Consider the following 27,236-nt stretch of genomic DNA (forward strand, 5'->3'; position numbering starts at 1 on the left):
TTTTCCCATGGCAGATCTTTATATATCAACAGTCGGAAAAGAGTCAATAACAATTCTCACTCTCCTCGTCATAAAAGCAATACTGAAAATACCCTTAAACATACCCTGCTGAAGCTTAAAGCCTAAAATGCATTTGCTGGACGTGAGCCCAGCCTGGAGTAGTGGATCCTCAGTGCTCTCCAACCCTGACCTTTGAGAGCGCTCACATTTAGAGGCAGTTTCTGGCACAGATGATGGTCTCTGAAGCCTTAAAACTCCACCAGCCATGCAGCAAATACCCCATTCTACAAGGCAAATCCCATTAATAAAATAGCGAGGGCCAGATTCAAAGCCCAGTGAAATCAATGGAAGTCCCTTTCTTTCACTAAGTTTTGGATATAGCCTTGAGTTCTTGAAAACTCTGTAAGAGAGGAGTTATTTGAAGACTCCAGCACTTCAGGAACCTCCTTCAATGCCCTGCGTAGACCAGCAAAAATCCAGTACAACCATCTTGAGGTCAGTGAACACAATCAGGAGTTTTACCAGCAGAATTTTACTCTACCACCTCTAGAGTGAGCTGAACCAAATCCCCAGTGTTATCTTTTGGAAAGTTCTGATCAAGATGCAGCTTCTACCCTAATAGCAGGCTGAACCCCAAAGGCTGGAGCAGAACTCAGCAGAAGATGAAAATCGCAGGTGACCTTCAGGGGTCAGCCCATGCCCCATCAAGAACCTGCAACACCTTTCTCTTCCTCTGAGCCTTGGTATACTCCTAGGTCCAATGACCACAGTAGATGCTCGCCCAATCAAAAAGGAAGCCACAGAGATAAGTTGTCTTTAAAGGAAAATCAATTCACCTGAAACTTATTGCAGGTGACCCACCTTACTATTCCCAAAGGATAGTCAATGGGATTCCCTATATCCTGATTGCTTAGTCTAGCCAGTGGTCACAGCAAACACCTGCAGAAACACATACTCCTACTGAAGAGGTCAACAGGGCAAACATCAATATCGGGATGACATTAAAAAAAGGCAGAAGGAACAAAGCACTACCACTGAAACAGTCCGTAGTGACGTAACGACCAAAACATCCTCAACACTTCTCGGCCTGTCTGTTTGTTTTCATCAGAATCTCAAGAAATTTCTTTGGCTAGCAGACTTTGGAGAGAAATTACTTCAAACAGAACCATAATATAGATGCAGTACTGAACCAAGTGTGCAGTTTATACTACAAAATGAGTTTTGGTAAGCTCTCCAGCTTCATGGCCAAAGGACAGAGAAATCCCAAGCTACACAGTCGACAATAAGCACAATGTTCCACGTGGGCTGACAGTCCATCAGACAGAATCCTAATACTTCTTTGTCCTCTATTGCATTTCAGCATATCAATACAAAAGTGTTCAGATTCCACTTTTCTTTTTAAAAATCTTGAAGCAGTACTGGGTTATGTGCATTTGGGGAAGGGGTGGAGAATGAGTTGGAAGGGGGGAGCAGCAAAAAGAATCAGAAAAAAAAAAAGGAAATGCAAACCAAGACATACACCCCTAGAAGAGAAATGCCAAACCCCGCAAATCACAATAAAAACAAATTATTTTTGGCACCCAAACACTTGGAGATTGCAAAACTGCTGACTAACAGAAAAGGAAAGAAAAGAAAAGCAGGTGACCACTATGGAATGGCTTTAACACCTGTTTGTACACACCTGCAGGGGGTGCAAACAAGGATGAGAGAAATTAATCCTGTTGTTTTCCTCTTTGCAAAATACAAATGTAAAAATTCGTAACACAATTTTACACTCATAAAAGAGTAGACTAACAATCTAGTTTGCAATGCCATGTTTCTGACTTTGGTTAATAGTTTTCATAGTGAATCAGCACTTGATACCTGAAAGGCTACAATCACTCCTCCAGGTGGCAGGCTTCTATTCTCTTTTAAACAGATAAAAGTTTTTTTTCTTTTTTCTTTTTTTTTGTTTTGTTTTGTTTTTCCTTAAAATGTGTTCACATTTTCATAATATACAGAAAAAAAGTAAGCAGTTATTTGGTTTACTTTAAGTCCATTTAAAAAAACTGGCTTTTTCTTTTTTTTTGGGAACTAATTCTACGACACACACACACGCTAAGTGTTGTGTATTTTTTTGTTTTGTTTTTTAAATAGGAAAACCCACGGACATTTATAAACTGTTCTGTCCTTCTTGTAGTTTTCTCAGTCTTTTACTTACAAGGGTGATGAACAGGTATTTTCACAGAGTTCGAATGGTTACGTTTCTGTTGGTGCGGTTTTTTTTGTGTGTGGTTTTGTTTTGTTTTGTTTTTAGGAGTTTTCTTCCAGAGAGTCTGTTAAAGGCTCCATAGGAACTGCTGTCGCAGGCTCGTGTTGTTTCAAACGTTTAATTGTGTTCTTCAGTGCTTGCCTCTTATTGCAGAACCAAACTCTAACTACTTCCCGGTCATAGTTCAGTTTCTCTGCAATCTCTGTCATTTCTTGCCCAGAGGGGTGCGTGTTCTTCTCAAAGTGGGCATTCAAGATCTCAAGGGCTTGTGGCGTGAATGAGGTACGCCTCTTGCGCTTTTTGGATGGTTCACTTCCGATAAACTCGGTAAGGTTCTGCATACCTGCTCGATGGCGGGCCTCAGCCTCAGCCATCCACCGCTCAAGCACCGGCTTTATCTTCTGGGCACTTTTAGGGGTGATGTCCAGCTTTTCAAACCTGGCAGGATACAAAAGGCCAGGGTTCAGTTTGGCTGTCAGACTGCTAGCTATAGTGTTCTCTTGGGCTTCCTGTGGTAGGAAAAAGTGGCTTCTCAGGATGGTGTGTCTGAGGGAAAATTGAGAAAGAAGAGTCTTACACTGATGCTCTGCCAGGGTGGGACTTCCTGCCTGCCTGACTAATTGACTGGCAGAGGTAATTTACAATGGATTACGAAAACTATCAGATAGGTATATCTATAAATATATATATATAGCTAGATATTTAAGCTAATGCAAAACGAGCACTACAACAAAATTCTAAGTACACTGAATAATACAGGTTATGAGTTGCGTTTTCATATTTCTGATGATCTTCAAAACCCTTAAGGCTAAGTCTAATTACAGGAAATGACATCAAAGGCAATTGCTCTTTATAATCTCGTCTTTGTGGTTAATCCTTTTGTTTCCCCTCCCATCCCATGTTGTCCAAACACCACAGCTTTAATAGTGGCAGTTACTAGCCTCTGAATATCAGGTTTCCTTTCCTTTCATTTTTCAGCAATTTTCACTGTTTGCAAGTTAACGCTATATCCCTTTTCTGGGTCGGAAAAAGATTCCCATAGCTACGGTGTGTTCAGCTGAAACAGCTGGACACTTTGCAATTATCTTGACTGCCCCCACAATGTGCAAAGACAGACTCATGTTTTCCAGATGAAACCCAGCATAATAGTCTACTAATATGCTGTGGCACCAAGCTGGGTTTATTGTGGGATTTCTGCAAACTGTACCAGAATGATATCATTTCCTGTAAATGAGGTCTTCTATATATCATTTTGCCATCAAAAGCCTTTTGCCAAACCAGATTTTACAAGTATTATAAAACATCTGGAAAAGCAGCCACACAAAGCTTTAATCCTTTCAAAAACAAGCAGAAGAGCTGAGTTCACATTCCAAGTCTTATAATGTAAGTACTCGTTTCTTTCATTTACCAAGTTCATCCTCTCTTGCTACGCATTAAAAAAGTCTTAACCCAACTCCTCTGATGCCACCCATTCATATTTCCCCACTTCACCTATGTCCACCCCACACATTGCAGTATTTAACGTTGCAGAAAGGTAACAATTATTGTGTGGCGCTGCTGCACTCCCCAGCCCGCCCGGTGCTGAAGCACCGCTGCCGCCACTAATCACAATGTGCTCTGGAGATGAGACCGACCGAATCAATGCCTTTGTGCAAAGCAACTCGGTGACTGGAGTTGGCAATTTTTAGTGTCTCTATTCAGCACGTGGCGGCTGCAGAAAATATTCCAGCAAGGAACAAAGCATTTCTCACAAGCAAAGAATAAGACAAGTAATAATTTCAGATAATAACACTCCAAAGAATTTGTAACTGGTGCCTGGGATCCTAGTGTGGTATTGACTGCAAGGTGTCCTTCCTTGGTGTCCAGTGATATTTCAGGCTGAAGTGTATGTTTTAGAACGCATTGTCTCAAGTTAAGAAAATGCCGTTATTTGCACGCAGAACATATCAGCAAGGTGGTATATTGCTGATATAACCTGCACAGGCCACCAGGAGACTCTACTTCTGTCTCTGAGTTGGTCATTCAACTTGCTTACCTTATTGCCCCTTCCATTACCCTGGGGTTCATACTGAAACTCCTTTGTTACCGTTAAAAGAAAAGTTAAACCTACTATTTCCGTGGAACAGCATACTGCCACTGCAGCAGCTTGTCTTGGTGCTTAACAAGAAATGCACAGTCATAGCAGGTTATTACACCCCAAAGTGATATCCACCTGGAGGGGTCAAATGAAATTAAAAAAACTATAACCTTGCAAGTGTTTGGGACCAGCTTCTGCACCCAGTCCTCACGTTCTGAGCAATTTGCCCCTCTAAGGAGCCCGCTGTAAAAGGTTTCCACATTCTGGGCTTTCATTAGCCATGTCTGTGCTCCAACTTCACCTTTATTGGGGTTTTCATGATAATCGGTCAGTGTGGAACCCTTTCTCTTATTAAAATTCAAACCATCCCCAGTGGTTTTCTCAGGTGTGAGGTAGATGGAGGAAATGAGAAGACAGAAAACTAGACAAAAGCAAAGGAAACTGCAATTTATCACTTTAAAGCATAGTATGTTAAATAGCAACTTAAGGCTACAACAAATTGGTAATTCCTAAAACTCCACCCGTTTTAGGCATTCTTTACCAATTGACCACAGAGAAGAAAAAAATAATAAAATTAATCCTTAGCAACAGGGAGCAATAGCATTCATATCATCGGCATTGCTTGTTAGTGTTGATACTGCAGTACGTGTTGTTTGGTATAACAATATACAAGTCTTGAAACAAATTTCCCAGCAGTAGTATCCTTGTATAGACTGAATAAAGGTTATTTTCTACAGGGAGGTATCTTATAAGAAAAAACAGTAGGGGAGACCATAGAAGTGAGAGGATCCTATGGAGCTTTTTGTATTTAACAACAATCAATGGGTTTTATGGAAAATCATTGAGCAAAATGTGAGCTGCAAGCTCACTACCCCATACTGATGTTATTTATAACCTTAGTCTTAAACTGCAGGAAAAGTACACTTCCGTTCTATGGGGAATACATTAAAAGTATAAAGAGCAGATAAAAAGACAGAGCATTTCATGGATCACCAAGAACAAAATCCACTTAAATGAGCTTAGAGTTGGTTTCTTGGCTTTCACTGATGGAGGAGGACTATAAGGCATTGCCCAAGAGGAAAAAGCTGTTACCTAAGTGTGTTTGTTACCTCATGCATAAACATGGGATTACTGTAACACACATACATGCATATACGGTGTTTGCTTCTAACTACTTTAACTCTGTCAAGACTGTAATATCATTTCTTACGATTAGGGCAGATTTCTACTTCTACTTTGCATACATGGGTTGTCTGGTTTTTTTAGTAAACATTTGGGTGATAAAAGATGAATAGCTGCTGGATTGCAAGATAGCAGGAAGGATAATTTTTTCCCTTCTGTGTTGCCTAGGTAAATCATCATTAACATCCTATATGTGAAGTGCTAACCACAGTAATACAGGTTTTAACTTAGCAGGGATGCAGCCATGAAATATTTGTTCAGTAACCCTATCTGTAGAAAATGGCACAGTATGAAGAGGGTCAGCTGGTGCTTATCCAGCATCAGCAGGGTCTCCAGCTCGTCTACTGAATTAAGTCTCAATGCCAGGAACATTGTTTCTCACTTGTTTAAAAAAGGATGGGAAAAAATGGCTAAAGTTACTTTAGGGGTACACAATAAGAACATTTTAGCTGCCAGATACCAACATTATTGGCTAATTTTAAGTTCCAGCTTAAATAATACATTCTAAAGACATGAGACTCAAACACAAGCATGCTCCTCGCAATAAGCTGAATAATTATTAAGAACAAAGAGAGGAGAGGAGAGTTTATGATGTAACTTGTTACCTGCAGATGGCAGACTGGCTATAGGCTGGGCCTTCGGTGGCGCTCAGGGCTTGGCCAACTTGAGTCTGTGTCAGGCCAAGGGACAGGCGCCGGATTTTAAAAGCTTTGGCAAATTCTCGGATTTCTTCCAGATTCACCCCATCCACCTCTCCAGTGGCTGTTTGAGGATCTGTTGAAATATTTTTTTAATCATATCAGTTCTTTGCGTCACACATGAGTGGGCTAGGCTTACACCAGCTTTCATTGTCAAGATGTTCATTTTTTTAAATACTTATCCCTTTCTCTTCTTCCCCAAACAGAAACAGGCTTGCCTTGTCAGGTGTGTTACGAAGCATGTTCAGATTGCTAAAATGCTAACTAGGCTGCAATGTTTCCAGGTGCTGTTGAAAGATTTTCAAAGACATACTTTGTTGCTGAACTCCTGAAAATGGCCAACTCACCTCTGAGTGAGGCAGTGCCTGGGCTCCTCACTGCCATTTGTGCCTTGCAAAATCTCCCCCAGGTTGACAAGTCACATTCCCCATTTCACATACGGAAGGAAGGCTGGTGTTAATATATCTATTTGCAGTCTGTGGGGAGGGCTAAATATGCACATGAACTGCTGGGGTTTTTAATTTGAAATCAAGACTTTCTGCTTTATCTAAAACTAATGCCAATAAGAAGGTTCACAAACCTTCTTTCCCTTTTGCACAATACTTAACCCAAATCCCCAGCCAAACGTCCAAAATAACCCAGCAAATGAACAAGCCCAAACAAAATGCTGCCTTTAGAAACACCTTAATTTAAAAATAATCTTTTAAAATATGCCCTTCTGAGAAGCAGCCTTTCCAGGTTTTCATTCTGCCTCCCATCAGGTTGATAATCAAGGAGCAGCAACATCAGCCATTAGGTTTTGGATGGTAATGCTGCACAATTTTTTACTTTTACATTAGCCCCTCAGAAGATAATGCTTATGATGCTGTGAGAATAAATCTGTCCTTCCTCTCCATAGCAGTTTACTGACACAGAAGCCTTTGTCCCTGAAAGGGCACATAATAAAGCATGTCTACCACAGGAAAGCTCCTTTGGTGCTGGATAACTCGGTCAATTTAGGACTTATCAAGGGAAATGACACAACAGCTGGAGAATGGAACTTTTTTCCCCCCAAGCTACTGATACCTGGCTAAATAAAAGCGTTTGCCAAGTCAGAGACAGCATGGGACTGGGATGGTGGAAGATTTCAAAGTGTTGTGCAATCCTGCGTGTAGTGAAGCCATTCTCCCAGCGAGACATCTCTATTGTTCTTCACCTCATTCCTCAGATTTCTTAGGTGAAAAGTTTGCAGCACAATAACCCATCAATTTCTGTAAATGCAAGCAGTTGTCCAAGGACGGTGCTAGACTACATTACTATTCTGAACCCTATATGAGAGTGGCTCCTGCTAGTACTGCTATAGCTAAGGGCTTGTCAGCATTACAGTAACAAAGCTTTTATTTTCAGGTGTTTATAAACCTGATGTAAAATTCTCTTATGATGGAAATGCCCTATAAAAAATCTTTTAGTCCAATAATAGACAGAGGGAAGAGGTTTTTCTGCTGTATAAGTTTAGTCTATATCGATTCACAACTTGAGTGTAAGAAGCACACATAGCAATACTATTTTAAAAATACTTGCGTATGCAACCAGGGACCACATGAACTATGCATACAGGTAAACATGCACATAGGCTGAACCTAGATTTGACAATGCTCCACACTCAGAATCGTCCTTCCTGTTGTCAGTGCTGTGCTTGAGCTCACCTGTGCACACATGCATGCACTCATTCAGTATAAAGCTAGGGCACGTATTATTTGGTTTTAAGTAGTCTGCACTATGACAGGGGCCACTCAGGTTTGTAAAATAATTGTCTTCAGAGGTGTGGAATTTTCTACTTACCCCATACACAGTCTATCTAGCATACCAGTTCTGATTTTCAGAGACACTGAATGGAGCTGGATGCTTATCTGCCCTTTAGGTCTCTGAAGAGCAACTGATAAATGTACAAAATCATAAATGATAATGGCCTCAAAGATTCCCTTGAGCGAAGTGCACTAAGATGGTGACCTTCCTCACCTCTTTCCTTCCTTCACTTTAAGGCCTCTGACTAAGGCTATTAGGGATGTGACAAAGGACAATTCAGGTGTTCCCAGAGAACTTTCAAAGTAGCAAATGCTATGGCAACTGGCATCTGTAAACCTCCCCAACTCCTGTTAGGAATAAAAAGGGAGGTAAGAAAGCTAAGGGGTTATTTGCTTGCCCATGTTTATAGAGAAATTCTGCCGAGTTCTTCTGGATCCTTCTGGTATGGCACTGTTGCAACAGTGAATATCATGGAAAGTGCTTTCCTGCTCAGGGGGCTTGGACGAGGGAATAATTAGGCTGAGCTCTCCTTGAGATGGAAAAAAACCTGTGATGCACATCAGGAATATGGGAGTAGATTTTAATATATGGTGGAGTATCTGTTGAGAAAGAGGCTTCATTCTTACGTAGTGCCTTTGGGGGGAGGAAAGTACTAACAGAGGTGGACCAAAACTCTGAAGCCGTTTATCCCTGAACTGTAGGGAAAATAGCATTTGTATCAAATCAGAACCACTTCTACTTCAGGTGTGATTCAAAGCCCTTTGAAATCCATAGAAGCAGTCCCTTGATTTCTATCAGCTCCGTTAAAACTCAAATAGTACTATGAAGACCACTCTATTGATATCATCATATAACAGCACTGGTCTGTTTTACTCTATTGTCATTAAAATGCCATAAATACATAATCTTGGACTCTGTGAACTACATACATATACATATATATATAAAAATAAATAGATAATGGACTTTTTAAAAATAAGTTCTGAGGTCTCAGAACAGTTAAGTGTATAGTGCACTTCACATTTTAGGAAGAGTAGCTCATTGAATACTGTAAACAAACCAGTGCTTTTTAAATTAAGTGGATATCCTAGAGAAGGCAGCACAGTGCCAACAGGAAAATAAAGAATACCAATCTCATTGAGTGGTTGGGATCTACAGTAACAGCATTTGAAGATGCCCAATGTACATCTCTATGAAACTACTGGGTGCTGGAGAAAGGTGAGAGTTGTCTGGGACTATTTTAGGGGATATGTGTGCATAACCCCTAACAAAAAGGAAGCCAGCTAAAATTCCCCCACATGTCCTGGTGGATGGTGAAGGTGGGTGAGCAGAGTGGAAGAAATAAAATCCATAGGCTTTCCTGCATTGAAACCCCTTTTTTCCTACTGAAGGGAATACTATTCCACTTTTGAATTCTTCTGAAAATCCTGCATGAGTTTGTTGGTGAGTGCAAATTTGCTGTGATTTTAATAGTTAGGGGAAAGAGTTGCTAAAGAAATCAGTGCACCCTGAAGGAGAAAGCAAATTTCTGTTGTGCAGAGTTACAGGGGATGATTTCCCCAGTCAGATAGGAGGAGAAATAGCTGGCAGAGGAAGTCCAATGGAAAGTAAATGGGATAAGAGAGGCAGGACAAAACATTGTTAATGGAAAATGGACTGGTGCTCAGGGGAAAGAAGAATAATTTTTTTGTGGGAGGCATTTTAATTTTATAGTAACAGATGACAGTAAAATGAATTTGGAAGGAAGAAAGGAACTTCATGGAGACACAAGTCTCTGAGCATGAGGGGAAACCAGTGATTTCCACAAAGAGAACATATGGTGGAAAAGTTAAAGAAATGAGAAGAGGGATGCATCTGAGAAGAGGAAAATGAAATGGAAAAAAGGAGGAATAATGATGTAGAATTGAATGAAGAGAAAACAAGAGAAGAGAACAGAGATAGGATGAGACAATATGAAGAAATCATACAGAAGGGACAGGAAGAGTAGAGATGAATCTTGCAGTCCTTGCTTAGGCAGAGCTTCTTTTTAAACGTCCTTTCTTTGGAAACAACCATAATTTTTTTCTTTAGAAGAACTAGCACTTGTTTCTGGTGAGGGATGAAGGGGTGAGGACGAAATAAAAGGGAGAAGCTATAAAGAACACAACAATCCAGGGAAAAAAAAGGACAGAAAATAAAAAAATAAAGGGAAATAAAAAAAAAAGGAAGGAAATGCACCTTTAAAATTAGGAAACAAGTTAAAAAAGAGGTAAAATCATAAAGAAAATATGACTAGAATGAAAAGTAAAAGGAATAAAAACAAGGAACATGGAACACTAAAGTTATTAAAGCCCAATTCTGACTCCTTTCTCATAGTACTTCAGTAATTTCACTGATATGAGGCGGCCTCTTGTAAAGGCCTCTTGAAAACTCTCATTACAGTAAGTGTGAAGAACCTTGCCCCAAATAATTATCTATTTACTGAAGTTATGTTGCTCTAAGCAATTTGATTAACAGAACAAGGTAGCTGAATACGCCTAGTTTTACATGAACTTTACTATATTTGGCAACTATTTCTGGAATATGGCAAATCTCTACCAAGGTACTTGACTCCAGGGCCCTACTGGAAGACTGGACTGCAGCTTTGGAATGAATGAGGAAAAGGTAACAACAATATTCCTGCCTCAGGAGGGGTAAAGCAATCAAAGTGATGTTCAGGAGGCCACAAGCTGTTTCTTGCTACCCTCATGCTTATGGATTTCTTTCAGGACCACTGACCCATTGCAGGCCTCATCCCACTAAATGACTTTGAATGGACTTCAGCAGACACTAGATTTCAATTGTAGGCCTGCTTACAAAACTCTGCTAGCCAGTGTGGGAGCTGGGACACTACGAAGGCTGTGTTCAATTATGGGCCATAGGCTCGACAAAGCAGTGCTCCTGCCCTTCAGGGATCTGCACCCAGAAACTGAATGGATTCTGCAAAGGAGCAAAACAGGGATGACTTTCTGTCTATCTATTTCCCTGTGTGCAGGCACAGTTGTATGCAAATGGGTTTTTAGTCACTTGAAACAATTTTCAAATTCAGGAAGATCAATTCAGACTGTTTGTCTAAAAGGGTGCTATTATCAAGGACAATGAAAAGCTGTAAAGGATCCTGTCTGCCTTTTCATGTTTCATTACGCAGGTGTTTTGATCTTTCCCTACTGAACTGACCATATTTTCTTCTTTCTTGTAGGCTCTTTCTACATTACTAGAAACCAGCAGGTAGCTCTCTTGTGCCCTGGAACATTGTCACTTATGTGCCAGCTTATGCATGCAGTGTTAGCTCCAGTTTGTGGTTGGCTAGATGCTCTCAAGAATATGCTGGACAGCCATCAGGGATCAGAGATGACTGTTTTACTTCTTACCATGTGATAACGCTATGGAAATGGCAGAAATGAGTTGATCTGCCCCTCATACTACTCGGTCTGTTGGTCTTTAATAGCTAGGGACTGGATGAAGCCTGAAACATAAATTTAGAACAATTCAAGAACTTTTTTTCATGTGTAATTATCGTCATGCTTTTTTATGGAGATTCCTGTAAATACCATCTCCCTTTGGAATGGTCTTAAGATCTGGGTCTCAGTGAATTAATTCCCAAGCACAACACCTTTCTCAGTCTGACTGTATGAAAAGTATTTTCTTTACTCCGAGATCCCCACTTGTTGATTTAATTGAGCTTTCTTCTGTTTTGAGCAAGGGAGGAGCACTCCAACTATCTACTCTGTGCCATTCATTATCTCAGGTAGGGTATTGACTATGGCTAAGTTTGACTGGCATTTGCCATTATAAGACAAATTTCAGGTCAATCACTTCTGAGAATGAAGCTAATAAAACATGATGCTCTGCCAAGGATAAAAGAATTGCAATAACCTCTTTTCTTTAAGAAGCTTCAGTTTCCCTAAAACTTGAAGCATGGCCTTGATAGGTGTCAGGAGATAGCAGGTATGTCAGTAATGGGCTTCTTGCCATCCCAGGTAAAAATCTGTCTTAAACAAGTCCAAGCAGGTGAGCTCCCAAAGTTGCATATCTACTCAGTAGAGATTTGCTAGACCTCTGTGTGGAGTTTTCTTTAAGATTTTCTCTGTACTGAGGATGCTTGAGCCTAAGGCTGAAGTAGATGGAGAAGAACCCCCCCTCCTATGGTTGTGGCTCTGGCCTGCTTTGGGCCAGGATGGCAGTAAAGACAGAGAGACTGACTTGCCTCTCTTCTCAGTGATCATTTTCCACACTCCTCTCATGGCTTCCAGGGAGGGTGGGAGTGGCGTCTACATGATGTGGATGCAGAGGGGGCAAAAATTAACCTTGAGTCTGAAGAAAAAGAAATGATGGAAGGGAAAAAAACAACTGAAGAATACCAAGGAGCTAGGATTTGAGTTTGGAGTGGAGGGAGAGAGGGCCTGACTGTGCAGAGAGTAGTAATCATTGTGGTAGAGGAAAGAAAACAGGAAAAAGAGGCGGCACTAGTGATAAAACAAGGTAAAGGAGGACAGAAACTACCTAATAAAAAGGCTGGTAAAAGGGACACAGATATGGTCTGGGGACAGAGACTGACTGGGAGCTGGAGGGGAACTGAAATGGGAAGAGGAGCTGAGGAATGATGGACTGCAGGGAAAGGACTGCAGGGAGAAGGCAAGAGGAAAAAAAGCATGGAGGCAAAGGGAGTGCAGATTGTGTGGAGAATGGTGTGAGGAAGTAATGGGACTGGAACAGGACAAGTGGTGAAAGGAGTCAAGCCTGAGAGGAACAAGTAGAAAGTCTATGTTCATTAGTGTATCTCCCCCTCTTCCCCAAACTGATATTCCTGTGCTTCATATTCCTCTGCTCTCAGCCAAATCCATGAGCACAGCATGTGTCTTACTCCTTTTAGAGCAGGGCCAACAAGATGATAACACAACCTATCAGCCTCTCCATCCATTCAACTGACAGGAGATCTTATACTTCCAACTATGAATGTAAGCGTTATCTCACCCTATGACTGACTTACATTACTATTCTGCTTTTGTAACAATCTTGAAATTTATCCAAGCAAAAAATGAAGCTAAAAGAACATCCTTAGAGTTGCACAAACACTCAGAAGCTACAAAATGCTGGAGTTACAGTAGCCCACAATGCAGTGTAGCACAGTCTTTGAGCCCCAGATTACCAGTTCTTTTGCCCCAGACCCCTGTCTTGTCCAGTGCATAGGACAAATTGTGCTTCATTATGGAGGAACTGATCGATGCATTGCGTTTTTACTTGTTCAGTGTGCGGCCCCAGACCTCTATTAAAGCTCTTCACCAAAGACATAGTTATTCATTTCCTCTTGAGCTCTTCTGTTTTTTTAAATCTTAATTTATTTTCTTGTGTTTCTGCAAGATGAGGGTCTTCCCCTTCTCATTCACAGAGAAGTAGACAGATATTATGGGAAAAAGCATTTTTGGGTACCCAGTCTAGGTCAAGTAGGAAATTATTTTTTAGACTGTCTTGAAATGGTTCTTTATACAGTTCTGCAGTGAAAGTGCACTTAAAATTATAACTGTGACTACCAGGTTCTTCTCTAAATTAAAGTCCGGAGTCTCAAGCTGGATATTGAGGGAGCACTTGTAAAAAATCTGTTTTAAGTGACTTGCTGCACTGGAATTACATGGCAGACAGAAAACTTCAGTTCCTCAGCCCTCTACTGCCTGAAGCAAGACCATCCTTCACCCTTCTAGAGCTCCCTACCTCAAATGCTATGCAAACTAGGGAACAGTTTAGTGATTCAGGTAAGGAACAAGCCCTGGGACAACAGCCCACCTGTTGCATTAGTAATTCTGATGCATCCCTAGAAAAATTCCAGTGGGAATGCACTGAAAGAAGGATGAGAAAAAAATCATGATTGCGTGATTTTAATCAAAACATGTATCGTTATCATAAAATATATGTTCTAAGAGGAATTGCATACAGTTGAACAAGCAACTATTTTTCTAGTATCTCCTAACTTCTGATGGATCTACCCTGTAAACTTAAAAGGGCTTCTTCCATGTTGCTTTTATTGTGTAGTGCACTTATCCACATGGGGAAATTGAATGGAATAACTATTGTGGGGTACAGTACCCCTGAATAGTTATTCTAGAATATTTTTTTAATAAGAATGTCCACAAGGGAGGCTATTCTGGACTAGCCGTTAAAAAGTAAGTGATTCTGCACTAGCTATTTTAGTCAATTTTCCCACATAGACAAGGGGTAACTTTATGTATTTTTACAGTGAAGTCCCTTATTTGTCTTCTTTCTACAAGCTTGTCTACATGAGAAAATTTACTGACAGAGCAATAGCAGTATATTTATATCACTATAATTATATCTATATATTTTATGTAGTTACAGCTACCAATGTGCATATTTTTATTCCAGAATAAAAGTATTCACACTGGGAGGTATACCAGCATAATTTTACCACTATAGCCCTGCTAGTAATTTCCCCATGTAAACAATCTCTGAAATAATCTAACCAAGATTTTTTCACATCTTCCTTTTCATGACAGTTTCTCCAAGCCTTTCATAAGCTTGTATCAGTCATATATTTTACATGACTAATACGGCGTGAGCTATAGTGTTTGTTTACTTGAAATATGTACATGGAGTATCTTTGAACAAGGTCATCCAATACAGTCAGATTTTTGCAGATGTGCAAAAATGGTTAATGATCCTTATGTATACTTTCAATGTGGGTTTTTTCTATGTAAAGACCAAAGTCAATGCTGATAAGGTAATAGCGAAGACTGTGAACTGTGTGATCTGGAAGAAAGGGCTGTTCAGGAGGTCAGCTGTTACAATCCTAACACTGAAACTCAGTTACTTCACTGCAGTGCGCTTCTCTCTCCTCTCCCACATGTTACAGTTCTTTCTTGTTTAAATTGTGCAAGCTTTTCCTGGCAAGAAAGGTTCTCTTGCTCTAGCTTTGTGTAGTGCTAGGGTTTCTAAAACAGTCTGCTACACTAACTAAGCAAACAAACAGCAATGAACAAGCAGCCTAGCCAAAAGTAGGAGGATCTGTCTGCCCACCAAATTCTGAGCAATATAATTCATTATACTGACTGATTCAAAAACTTATCATTTCCAAAGAACATAAACTACATTTTAGTTATTAGAATTGCCCTCATAAGTCAATTGATGGCTGCTACCATTTTTATGACCATTTTTAGCATTGATTACAATTTCTCAAGGCATGTTTACCTGAAGCCCCATCCATGACAGCACTTAGCAGTTCTTACTGGTAAAAGTCACTCTACTTATCAATATACAATCTACTATATGGAAAAAAAAAATGAGGGAAAGCAGATCAGGAAACTCAGCAGTGAGGAGAACAAACAGAAGGGAGAATTAAGGAGAGCCAGGGAGCAATACTTACTGCTGACTAACTGGCCAACACTCAAAGCTGAAGAGGAGGAGGATGAGGAGGAAGAAGAGGAAGCCTGACGCACTGGGCTTTGAGACATAGATGCTTGACTGTGAGCCAAATGCAGGAGATTGGGTTGTGAGGCTGCTTGTCCCACTTGCGTCTGGGAGGGCTGATGGAGCTATATATTAAAATGTAAAAATAGGTATTTAGAAAATGAAGCAGTAATAGGAAACTTTCAATGCACCATCTCACCCATCTACTTCTGGGGAACAAATCCCATAGGAGCATTAAATACCATGGACTTAGTTCAGGTGACAGAGTGTTACAGCAGGAGCAATCTGAGCCCCTTTGAATTCTGACTTTCCATTTTTTCTCAGTTTAATCAGATACTTAATCTAATTAGGAGCTAAATACTTGTTTGAAATTGGTGATAAGAGACCTATGACATTCCCAGCAGCATTCTGATTTAATAAATACATGTCCTTACCTGTTTTTGACTCACAAAGTCAGACTTTTATTCCCTACATGGATGCCCATATAAATCAGCATTGTTTCAGAGAGGTCCTTTCATACTGCAGGACCAGGGCCAAGAAGAGTGGGAATGGGGAGGAGAAGATAAATTGGGGGAAAATCCCTTTCCTACAGAAAGGAATAATTTGTTTTATGACATTAGATCTAGCAAATAAACCAAAATGTTGAAACTGTATTTCTCAATCAATAAATTGTCCTTGCCTAAAACACAGTGAAACTTCTGAGCCCCATTCACATCAGGACTGTGTCAAGTAAGACATACCTAAAAAGTCTAGCGAGTATGGTAGATGCAAATGATACGTGATCACTGTAATATGTAAATCTGGCTTTACAAATATTTTTTTTACTAATTTTACAACAGTGTAGTCTTTGGTTGTTCACTAGGGGAAAGGAAAGAACCATTAATCCCTTCTGCCTATAATAAGCTTTCACATGGGATTGAAAACTAGGATTATTCTCTGGTACTGATTTTTACATAAAACTCCCAGCAAATTCAAGGGGCAGTCTCTCTACAGAATGAAGGTACACAATGGACCTTACAGTTTTGAATTGCCTTCTAGTAGTCCAGTAGAGCCTTTTCAGAGCCTAATAATACAGTAATATAGTCCTGATACACTCAGGTGACTGCTACTTATTATACCTTTATTTTATGTTGATTCTTGATATTGATCAAAAAAGATTGCAAAAATGTACTAAAAGGCTTCACTTTTAAGTGATAGCTGTTATCTGCATTCTTATGACTTTTAAGTGATATCTGTGATCTCCAAAGGGGGAAAGATAAAAACCTATTTGGTCTTGCTTGAAGTCAGTAATTTAAATCTATTTCTTTAATTCTAAGGAGTATGAGTTTTTCTCTTTTGATATTTAACTGAACAAATTACTTCAGAAAAGGAGCTGAATTCATTAGTAATACTCAAATTATATATAATATGTTCCCAGAACTCATAGAAATGACTGATGCTAAGTAGACAACAAATTGTATGGCATAGTAGATAAAGGTATCTGATCACATTCAAGATGACACTTTTCTGTGGAATACATATGAACAATTTTAATGACATTATTCCTGTTATGCGTCCATTTAAGAATGGAAAAAATTACAACTCCTTTTTCTACCTCCTACATGGAATGATATAACACAAAACGAAGCAAGAAACTTTGAGTTACCCTTTAATAATACTGAAAATTATTTATCTGACTGGTTTTAGCCTATTATGACTTCCCTAGGGATCAATAAACAAAAACATTTTATTATCTCAAGGAGTTTCTTTGGATCAAGAACATTTTAAAAAAGAAAACTGGCACTGTATCAAAGGGATAACAATTGAGAAGCTGATTGAAAGGCTTCCAGATTTCAGACTCACGCAAGCACTGGGCATCTTTAAAAAAAAATTCACTAAGGGCTGGATTTTATCTACAGAGAACTCCCAGAATGTCTACTTTTATAATATCTTCTTCTAGGGAAGCAGTCCACTAGGAGGGCTGGCCTCCTCTGAACACTGCAGAAATGGCCTGCCCACCCACTATACCCACATCACGCCAAACTGCAGCTTTTAGAAAGAGGCAGATGTTTGGGCTCTGGGTCTGTTGTCCGAGGGAATCTCTGGCAAAACTAAAGATTTCAGCCTAGGCAAGGGAAGAAAAATATTGTATTTAGATGAGTTAGATGCTTTTGCACTATCTGGAACAGTCTTAAAGTTGTTAGTGCTTATCTGCGAGGATGGAAGAGCAAATGTAGTAGCTATCTTTAAAAAGAAAGATCTGCAAAATTATAGTCCAGTCAACTAAACTTCAACCCGTGGAAAAGTACTGAAGAAAATAATCTAGCAATTTGTAAGCACCCGCAAGAAAACAAGGTAGCAACAGACAACATGGATTGTTAGGAACAAACTGTGTCAAACCAATCTGATCTCCCTCTAAGACAGCGTAATTGGCCTTGCGGACAGGGAAAAAGCAGTAGGTGGTTTGACTTTACAAGTCTCTCGACACTCCCTTGTGTGACATTCTTTATAACCTAGGGAAACACAGTTGAGATGAAATCACTGCAGAATGAATGCAAAAGTAGTTAGAAAACAAAACTGAGAGGATAGATATCTATCTGTGGAAACGGAAGTGTGCGTGGATGGTGCTTCACAGAAGTCTGTCCTCGTTCTGCATGACTTAATATTTTCCTGATGACCTGGATGATGGAGAAGAGAATATACTTACTAAATTTACATGCCAATGACGTGCTGGGAGGGACTTTTGATAGGTTGGAATACAGGATTAAGATTCAGAATGATCCTGTCAGTTTGAACATGCCACCAGCAATGCTGGGGTGTTGCAAAAGTCGAGAAAAGGCAACTCCCATACCGAGTGCCTGTCTGCAGTGCATGTGAAGAATCCTCTCTTCTACTAAGCACTGGAAAGACCTCTGCATGGCGGGCACCGTGTCCACAGCTAGATGGCACACTTCAGAAAAAGTCTGGACCAACTGGAGGAGAATAATTAGAGTGGCTGAAGGCCTGGGAGTTACCTAAGGCTTATGAAGACACCTGGAATGAATAGGTCGCATTTAATCTAAAGAAGGGAAGACTGAGTGGGATATGATGCCTGCCTCAAATACAGGCAGAGCTAATGAAAAGAAGAGAGAATTAGCCTGTCTTACATTTTATAGTGGAGAGAATGAGGCGCAATAACCTGGAAGATTCAAATTAGATGCTGGGAAAAGCTGTCTAAGATGGCAGTGAAGCACTGGCATAAGTTGCTGGGGGAACCTGTGGATTTCCTATGAGAGTGCTTAGGAGCAAGTTAGACAAATACTGGAATAGCTACTCTGCCTGATAACAACAGAGTGGACTGGATAATCTCTTGAACATTGACCTTCCAGCCTTAATTTTTTATGATTCTATGCTATTTCCCATTAGTATTTCTCAGGGACAAATACATGATCATGTAAGACACAGATGCCAAATCCAACATTTTCCAGCCATGCTACACATACAGTCCCTGAACAGTTCAACTGCTGAGCATGTACACAATAAATGCAAAGCTTCCAGGAAGCACCAGAATGAGAGGGCATTCTGCATTCTCCAGTTGTGCATGCAAAGCGTGCATGCAGCCACAGCCACTACATAGCACATGCACAGTATGCTGGTTAAGTCTAGGAAATGTTTGATTCTCTGCACATGTATTGCACAATGCATTTGCAAATGTATTTTTGAAATAACTGGGATACCCAGAAGCTTGCCAGTTTTCTTGTCAGATGTCCAGAAATCTTTGGACAAACATAAGAAATTCTCAAAATTTAGCTGGGCAAAAAGGGATACGGCTAGTGAAGTCTGGATGCACAGTGACCTTAGGTATAATAGCAATATATAAGGGATATTTACAGACTGTTGGTTTCTAACTCACTGCTTGTGAGGGAAAAGGGAGCAATGGGGTTGGAGAAGCTGAAGAGTCACTTTAAGGCCTGACCAGGGACTGAGGGAGGATTCCATCTTTAACTCCCTACATAATTTCCAGCACACCCCCTGTTTTACAGACATGACGGTTAAGCTGTAAATGTCCTGCTTAAAGAACAATGATAGTTATCTATGTCATGAAATTGCATTAAAATACTCTCTCTCTTTTCATCCACTATAATTTCCACTCCAGAAATAGCCTTAAGGAGAGGCAACAGTGATTAGATTATGAATTAGATTCTAGATGACAGAATCAATTCAAACTTGCAATAGCTGACTTTTCCCAATTTTGGACACGTACATATGATATGAGTTATATTTATGACTGTTGTGCATTTTCTATCCAAAGACAGAAGGAGGCACAGAAATTACAGAAGCAGTTGCTGTAAATGCCATTCTGTGTGGGTGGATATAGTAGACACATGGAGAATGATGACTGTATGCAACACTGATCAGTATCTGGCAGGAATATATGTATGCACACTACAGCTAGAGGAATAAGATGAATATGAGAAGCATAAAGTGCAGCATAATACTTTATAAGAATAAACTGAAAAAGGCAAAGGGCCTGAGTCTTATTTCTTTTACATCAGTTTTACATGCTGCTGTCAACAATGAAGGTAGTATTGATTGATAATTGCAGAGGCGAAGAATGAATTAGGTCTGTAAGACTAAATTTTGTTCTTAAATTATGTATGTAGAATATTCCTACACCTGGGATGGTTGACTGGAGTCCTGTATTAAGGTCTTATGAGATCAGGGATGCTGCTCCCTGCATCCAGAAAGTTACATAATAGTGATAGAGTAACAAGGTATTTTGCATAAGCTAAGGAAAAAGAAAGAAACTAAATGGAAATAAAGAACAAACATTTGAGAGAATATTACCCTGTATCATAACAGAACTGCTAGTGGTTTTACAGAGAGTCTGGACAAACAGCAAGGGCAAAATATGGCCCTAATGGAAGGGAGAAGAAAGTAATGGGTTTAAATTGCAGTGAGGGAGGCTAGGGTCAGGCATCAGGAAGACCTTTCTAATGCTAAGGAGAGTGGCCTAGGTTGCCTAGGGATGTCAGGGAACCTCCATCACTGAAAGGTTTTTAAGAACAGGTTAGACAAACATCTGTCAAGAATGATATACGGACAGTTGATCCTGCCTAGGGGGAGGGTATGGACTGCATGACCTCTTCAGGTCCTTTCCAATCCTATTTTTCTATGATTCAGTGAAAAGGAAATCTGAGAGATGAGGAAACACAACAAATTAGAGAAGACAGAGGTGAAAAATACAAGTATAACAAAAAGGGCAGAAGAGATGAAACTTAAGAGGAGTGGCACAAAGAGCAAGAAATACATTTTAAACAATCCCCTTTATGATACAAATAAAGATTTTCAATTTTTTCTGATGTCAGCTAGTTCTTCCTGGGAAATATGGACATTAGCTCTAGTAAGGACTAAAGTCCATGGAAGGTGCTGAAAAATAAATGCCTTGATATAAAAAGACATTCCCAAATACTTTGAAATGCCACAATAATGCCTTGCAGAAGTAGTAGTTTAAGTGTTTCATGCTTCCATTTCTCCTGTAAACGGAGTTCTCTGCTCCGTCTATGTTTCCTAAAATGTGCCATACATTTGTTTTTGAGAAAGAGTGGTGGTGTGCTGTGGCCATTGCATGATTTGAGAGCACCATGGCAGAGGAAGTCTGTCTTCAAACCTACTCATACTGCATGACCAGACATGGGCTTCAAAAAAGTTTTCTTAAATCAGAAGATTTAAGCAAATGGAGAGAATAAGTTATTACACATATCCACACGCTTCATGCCAAATCACTTTCACACTCAACTCTGACAGAATGTTTCCACTGTGGCCCCAATACTGTACCCCATCACTGTAATTTAGCTTACTCAACTAAATTCAAGTAAGTGAATATATGAATCTGAATATGAAAGCTATTTGATGCTTAATAAATATCTTCTCTCTCATTATAGTATAATATAGTACAGTATATATAGTATAAAGGGCCTCTATACACACTGCTTTGACTGACAGAATAGTACATTTGGAAACTAGCATAAAAAATCTCTTTGGGTTCACACAGGATGTGCACATACGCAGCTCAAAAGGAAGACTACAGCAAAGAAGTGCTGGTGTGCTGTGGACATAACTGGGGGTAGGACTTTAACGGCATCTGCTGAAGTTCTGTCAAAGCCTTTCTGTGGGATCAGAACAACATTCAAAGTATACTCTGTAATTGAAGGTCTCTGGGCTTGCTAAATTAGGTTGAGGACACAGCCAGCCTTCTGCAGAAGATATAATTTTATATGTAAATCAGGTGCATCTGCCATCTTTCTGACCCCCATCAGAAATGATATAATGTCAATATTACAGTAACAGACTTAAATGTGTAGGTAAGTGCATAATTCAAAGGTAACAGTGAACAGTGCTTTACTCTTTCTATGCCTCAGTTCCTTGGAATGACACAGGTAGTGTAGTGATACCTTTCTATTCCCAATGGTGTGGTCCAGTTACATTGACTTTTTTGAGATATCCTATTCCTACAAGTGCAGATACCACAAATAAAACTGGTCAGGAAGAGACATAAGTTACAAGTCAAGCGTTCATGCTGTGGCAAGGAAAATCTGATGTAGTCACTTGTACTAGTAAATAGTCTGGTAATCTTGACTTTCAAAAAAATCTAATAATTTTATCCATGGATGAAAGGGAATGTCCTGGTTTCGGCTGGGATAGAGTTAATTTTCTTCCTAGTAGCTGGTATAGTGCTGTGTTTTGGATTTAGTATGAGAATAATGTTGATAGCACACTGATGTTTTAGTTGTTGCTAAGCAATGTTTACACTAGTCAAGGACTTTTCAGCTTCCCATCCTCTGCCAGGTGCACAAGAAGCTGGGAGGGGACACAGCCAGGACAGCTGACCCAAACTGGCCAAAGGGATATTCCATACCATATGGCGTCATGCTCAGTATATAAACTGGGGGAGTTGGCCAGGGGGCAGCTACTGCTGCTCGGGGATGGGCTGGGCATGGGTCAGTGGCTGATGAACAGTTACATCACTTGGATTTTTTATTTTTTCCTGGGTTTTGTTCCTCTCTCTCTCTCTCATTGTTTTCCTTTTTATTACAATTTATTATTATTATTATTATTATTATATTTTATTTCAATTATTAAACTGTTCTTATCTCAGCCCACGAGTTTTCTTACTTTTGCTCTTCTGATTCTCTCCCCCATCCCACTGTGGGGGCGGGTGGGAGGGTGAGCGAGCAGCTGTGTGGTGCTTAGTTGCCGACTGAAGCTAAATCAATAACATGGAATTATGCAATGCTGATGGTAAAGGAAAAGAGAAAGAAATGAGAAAAATTGTCAACCTCATCACAGAAAGTCATATAAAAAGCAAAAGAAAAACAAAGTTGGATCGAGACAACACAGTTTAGTGGCTATATTCAAACACAGAGAAAGAAGAGTGCATTTCTCATAAAACAAGACAGCATCAAAGCAATAGGAGCATCGCAGGGAGAAAATGATTGAGAGCTAGTTAGATTTTAATGGGAGAGGAAAACAAGGGATTGCATGGAGTTGTGACAATGAGATGGTAGAGTGTATGTGGTAGGTTGAGACTGGAGAAAGAAAACGTCTGGCGTGAAATTTGGAAAGCAGATGTACAAGAATGACCACAGACCCATCTGAGAGCTGTCTATGTCTTTTCAACAGTTTATCTGGAGCATGATAGCCAATGTCAACGAAGATGGGGAACTGACTACGTAAGAAAATGCTGCCTAGTAGCTTGTTTTATTGTGTTAGAGTTGGCAGAAGCCCAAAGCTGGTAGTGCTATAAGACATGATGAAATATGAAAAGTTCTGGCAGGCAGTGTAGATAAAACAAGACTGAGGACAACTGGGACTACAGGCCTGATTTAATGAATCTAGCATGTAGAAGGAAAGAGCCAGACAACAGCAAGAAGGGAACCTGATGATGAGTTACACTGGAGAACAATATAATGTGTAGAAGTTGCTTCTGTGTGCTGTGGGCAAGAAAATAGTTATGAAAACACCAATTACTAGGAAAGCTGTTTAAGGAATTCATAAACAAGAATGTGTTTTGAACCCCAGTGATCACTGACAGCTGGATTCTTCTTACCTAATTTTAGTCATTTAAGAATTCATTGTCTATCCTAAAATAGCTACCCTAGCTCCCTCTCACATCAATGGAGACAACAGATACCTTAAGATACCTATTAGAGATTCAACCTATCGAAAAATTATTCTGTTTTGAAAGCTTGAGTTGCCGCTTCGACATGCATATGTCTCCTTGTCTATGTCTCTTTGTCTCTATGGGAAATCTAGGTAACTAGCTTCCACCAGATACCTAACTGCTCTATGACTAAGTTAAGCAAGGTGAATCCTTTCCTAAATTTCATAAGACTCCAATTCATGGTTCAAGTTCTTCTGTCAGTTGTGTTGGTGTTAACAAGTGTTGTTAAAGATATGAAAGAACACCTTAAAACGAGGTTTTCAAATCTGATAGCAAATGACAATGTTAACAAGTCGTTACAACAAGCTCATCTGTTCTTGAACAAAAATGTGCATTTAGCCATACAACCTGGATTTTGACAAAATCCCTCTTGAGAGACATGGAGGAAGTGCAGAAGTTAAGGTTACAAGGTACTCTTCTATTATGAGATATAAACAGCTTAAAGCGAGAAACATAAAAGTAGGGAATAAATTGTCCTTTTTCAAGAAAGGAGACTACAACTAGAGATTAAAGGATTTATACCAAATTTTTTTGAATGGTTTTAGCGAGCAGCAAGCAAAGATGGTGAACAATGGTTGAATCAGCAGGAGGAACATGTGAATTTCTTAAGTTAGTACAGAATACCATTAACAACTTACGGATCCTGTTTACAACATGCTGGGGGAGCATTATGACAGATGAAATACAGAGTAGATAGGTGCAAAGTGATTCACATTAGAAAGAACCATTTTAGTGACTCATATGGTAACAATCAGGGAAGCAAAGATGTATCATGGTGGATACATCTGCTTATTGAAAACCTGCTCAGTAAGCAGAGATAGTTAGAAAAAAGCAGGATGTTAGGCTGTATTGAGATAAAGACAGAAAATAATGCTGAAAATATTATAATGTTATTAGGTAAATCAGTGATGCATCCTCACTGTGATCATGGCATTCAGTTCTGATCACAAAATCTTGAAGAGATTAGTGTGGAAATTGAAATGGTTAGGAGATGGGCAGTAAAAATTATTAAAGGCAAAGAAAAACTTGTTTATGAACAGAGATAAAAAGGACACAGACTACAATAGGAGTGCAAACAGCTGCCCGCTTTAGAAAGCCATTGCAATTTCTAGGAGAATTCTCAGTGTGTGCATAGATGCTGCTGCTTAGATTAGCAAAATCTTGGAAAACAGTGAAAACACTGAAGCTTTAACTACCCTGTGTAATTTAAAGAGGAACAATCCCTACTGTGGGTAGCTTAAAGAACATAAGTCAGAAACATCTGTTTATTCTTAAAAACAAGAGGAACAGAATTACAATGGAATTGCTTGAGAACATTAAAAAGCAACCTGTTTACAACACAGAAGAAGAAGCAGCAGCGCTGCTTTATACTACACGTAAGTAATCTATGAACTCATTTCCATGAGGAGACATTGAGATTTTAGTCTGTCAAGTTTGAAAAAGTTGTATGAATAAATAACGCATGTAGTCTACCTAAGTAAAGCTGACTAAAAACAACATCTGAGGCAGTTAAGTCTTCAGGCAAAAACTGAGCACTAGCATGCATTACTTAGCAACTGAAACAGGCTACACAGGTTCAATTATTGTGACTCAGCTAACAAGCAGCAGCTTACTATCATCGCTTGCAATCACCTCTCTTTCTCCTACAGTACTTAATTTCCAAGGAAGTGACAAGTTGAAAGTTAAACTAGGATCATCTGCAACTGGAACATTTTACTACATTATTTATTTCCTCATTTATTTCTCCATGACATTCGGAAAACTTTTCCCAAACTTGTCTTGTACTCTTCTTTCCCTCTTCTGAAGCTTCTTTCATCAAGTTACAAGACACCAAATGCCGTGTGACACCATTTTCAAAAATATTTTGAATGCCTGCTGAGCCCTCTGAGTTTGAGCACTCAGTTCTTCTGAAAACAAGGTTTTAAACATGACTAAATATGCTGTCATTAGCCAAACACTACAGTTCACCCAGGCAATAAGATAAATTCAGGATCTCCTTATACTTTGTGTAATTCTAGTTACTTTTCAAATGATATCGCAGTTTGTATAGTACTAGCTCAATTGCTTTTGACTGTCCATCAGCATTATTCCTATGAGGAATCTGGCTCTCATACCTCTTTTCTGCTCCCACTGAAATCAACGGCAAAATTTCCTGTGACTTACTTCAGTAAAAGCAGAAGAGCCAGTAGAGGGAGCACAAATACATAGAAATAAATTTCTGCAGTTCCTGTAAAAATGATAATGTGTACCATTTTTTCATATAGTATTTGCACTACTTCCCCCTCCCCGATCAAAGATACTGTCTTGATCAGGCTCCAACAGATGTAGGTAAGGAGGCTCTGTGTTGTTTGGTGGCCCTTCCTGCAATCCCTGGGACCTCAGGACTCTGTGTGAGAGGCACAGGCCGGACCCTGCGAAAATGATCTTGGCAAAATAATGTTTTCTACATACATAGCACTGCTAGGCAGACCAGCACAATATGGGGCACATCTTTGGCTCTTGGTCATAACCAGAGCTCTGCTGACTGATGGTCTCTGCGAGCTGATTGTTGCATGTGAGCACACAGGTTGGGTGAACCAGTACAATACAGCACAATATGGATAAACAGTGACCTTCTACCTTGAACCCCTGCTCATTCAGCAAGCTGCAGCCTTCAGCAGCAGTTTGTCCCTTTATGTGAGCCCAGTGCCACTAGCTGTGCAGAGAAAGGTCACACCTCTGTCCCCTCTCTGCCCACTGATACTACTGGCAGACGTTGCCTGGAAGAGGTTGCTTTGCTGCGGGAGTCAGAAGGTGCATTGCTCTGCAGGTGAGAAGGTCTCAAGGAATAATACAGGACCGCTATCCTCCTCTTTACTTCTATATTTCATGAGTTTCAAATGGGATCTCAGGGTCACTATGCTTTTTGAGAGCTTCCCCCATAAAGGAGGGAAAGATCTAATCTCTTCAGGGGACTGATTCAAAAAGAAACACCCCACCCCACACAACCCCAGGAAACCAAATGTAAACTGCTGAGTTTCTTATTCTGCTGTCAGGCTTTCCTGTGCTGGAGAACACAGAGCCTGCCCTCCCATCCAGCCTGCTTTGTCTGAAACCACGTACATGCAATGATTGCAAAAGCACTTGCCAGTAGTATAAGTCTGCTCCCATTAAAGAAAATAGAGTTAGATAAATGACAAGTGCTTTGGAAAATGCCTCTGCTAGATACCACAGAGGACAGGATGGAAAAAAGAGTATGTAACCACTTGGATGTGAAACATTTTCAAAACAAACAAAAAAGTCACCTTAGAGATCCATTGGCTCTCTACTTCTAAACTTGGAAAAAAAAAATCATCAATTTGGAGTTCGGGGCCCTGGGATTCTCAGAAACATATAAAAGGCTGCTACCTGCGACTGGAGGTGTAGGCAGGACTAGCAAACCAAGCACGACCAGCAACAGGAATGCTAAGCTGAACATTTAAGTGAGTGACACTTTTATAAGTACCTTTTTGGTAATCACATTTGATGTCTTTTCCATCCTCAATTTCCTCTCTTACAGAGAGAAAAGGTGGCACAACAATTCTTTGCTCTACAGGTGTAGACAAAACTAATGAATTTAACTTCAGAGTACAATAAAAAGAACTA

At 39.8% G+C, this 27,236-nt stretch overlaps 1 protein-coding gene across 1 annotated transcript in view; it reads right to left on the minus strand.

The window, feature by feature from the left end:
• Window positions 1-2,292: 2,292 nt before the first annotated feature.
• Window positions 2,293-27,236, minus strand: part of POU6F2 (POU class 6 homeobox 2) — a 318,450-nt gene continuing 293,506 nt past the window's right edge. The window contains exons 8-10 of the mRNA XM_072851409.1: window positions 15,387-15,555; window positions 6,116-6,284; window positions 2,293-2,797 (exon numbers count right to left, since the gene is read on the minus strand). Of these exons, the coding sequence (XP_072707510.1) occupies window positions 2,293-2,797; window positions 6,116-6,284; window positions 15,387-15,555 (843 nt within the window). The remainder of the gene's footprint in view (window positions 2,798-6,115; window positions 6,285-15,386; window positions 15,556-27,236) is intronic.

Source organism: Ciconia boyciana, chromosome 2 (assembly GCF_034638445.1).
Source record: "Ciconia boyciana chromosome 2, ASM3463844v1, whole genome shotgun sequence".
NCBI lineage: Eukaryota > Metazoa > Chordata > Aves > Ciconiiformes > Ciconiidae > Ciconia > Ciconia boyciana.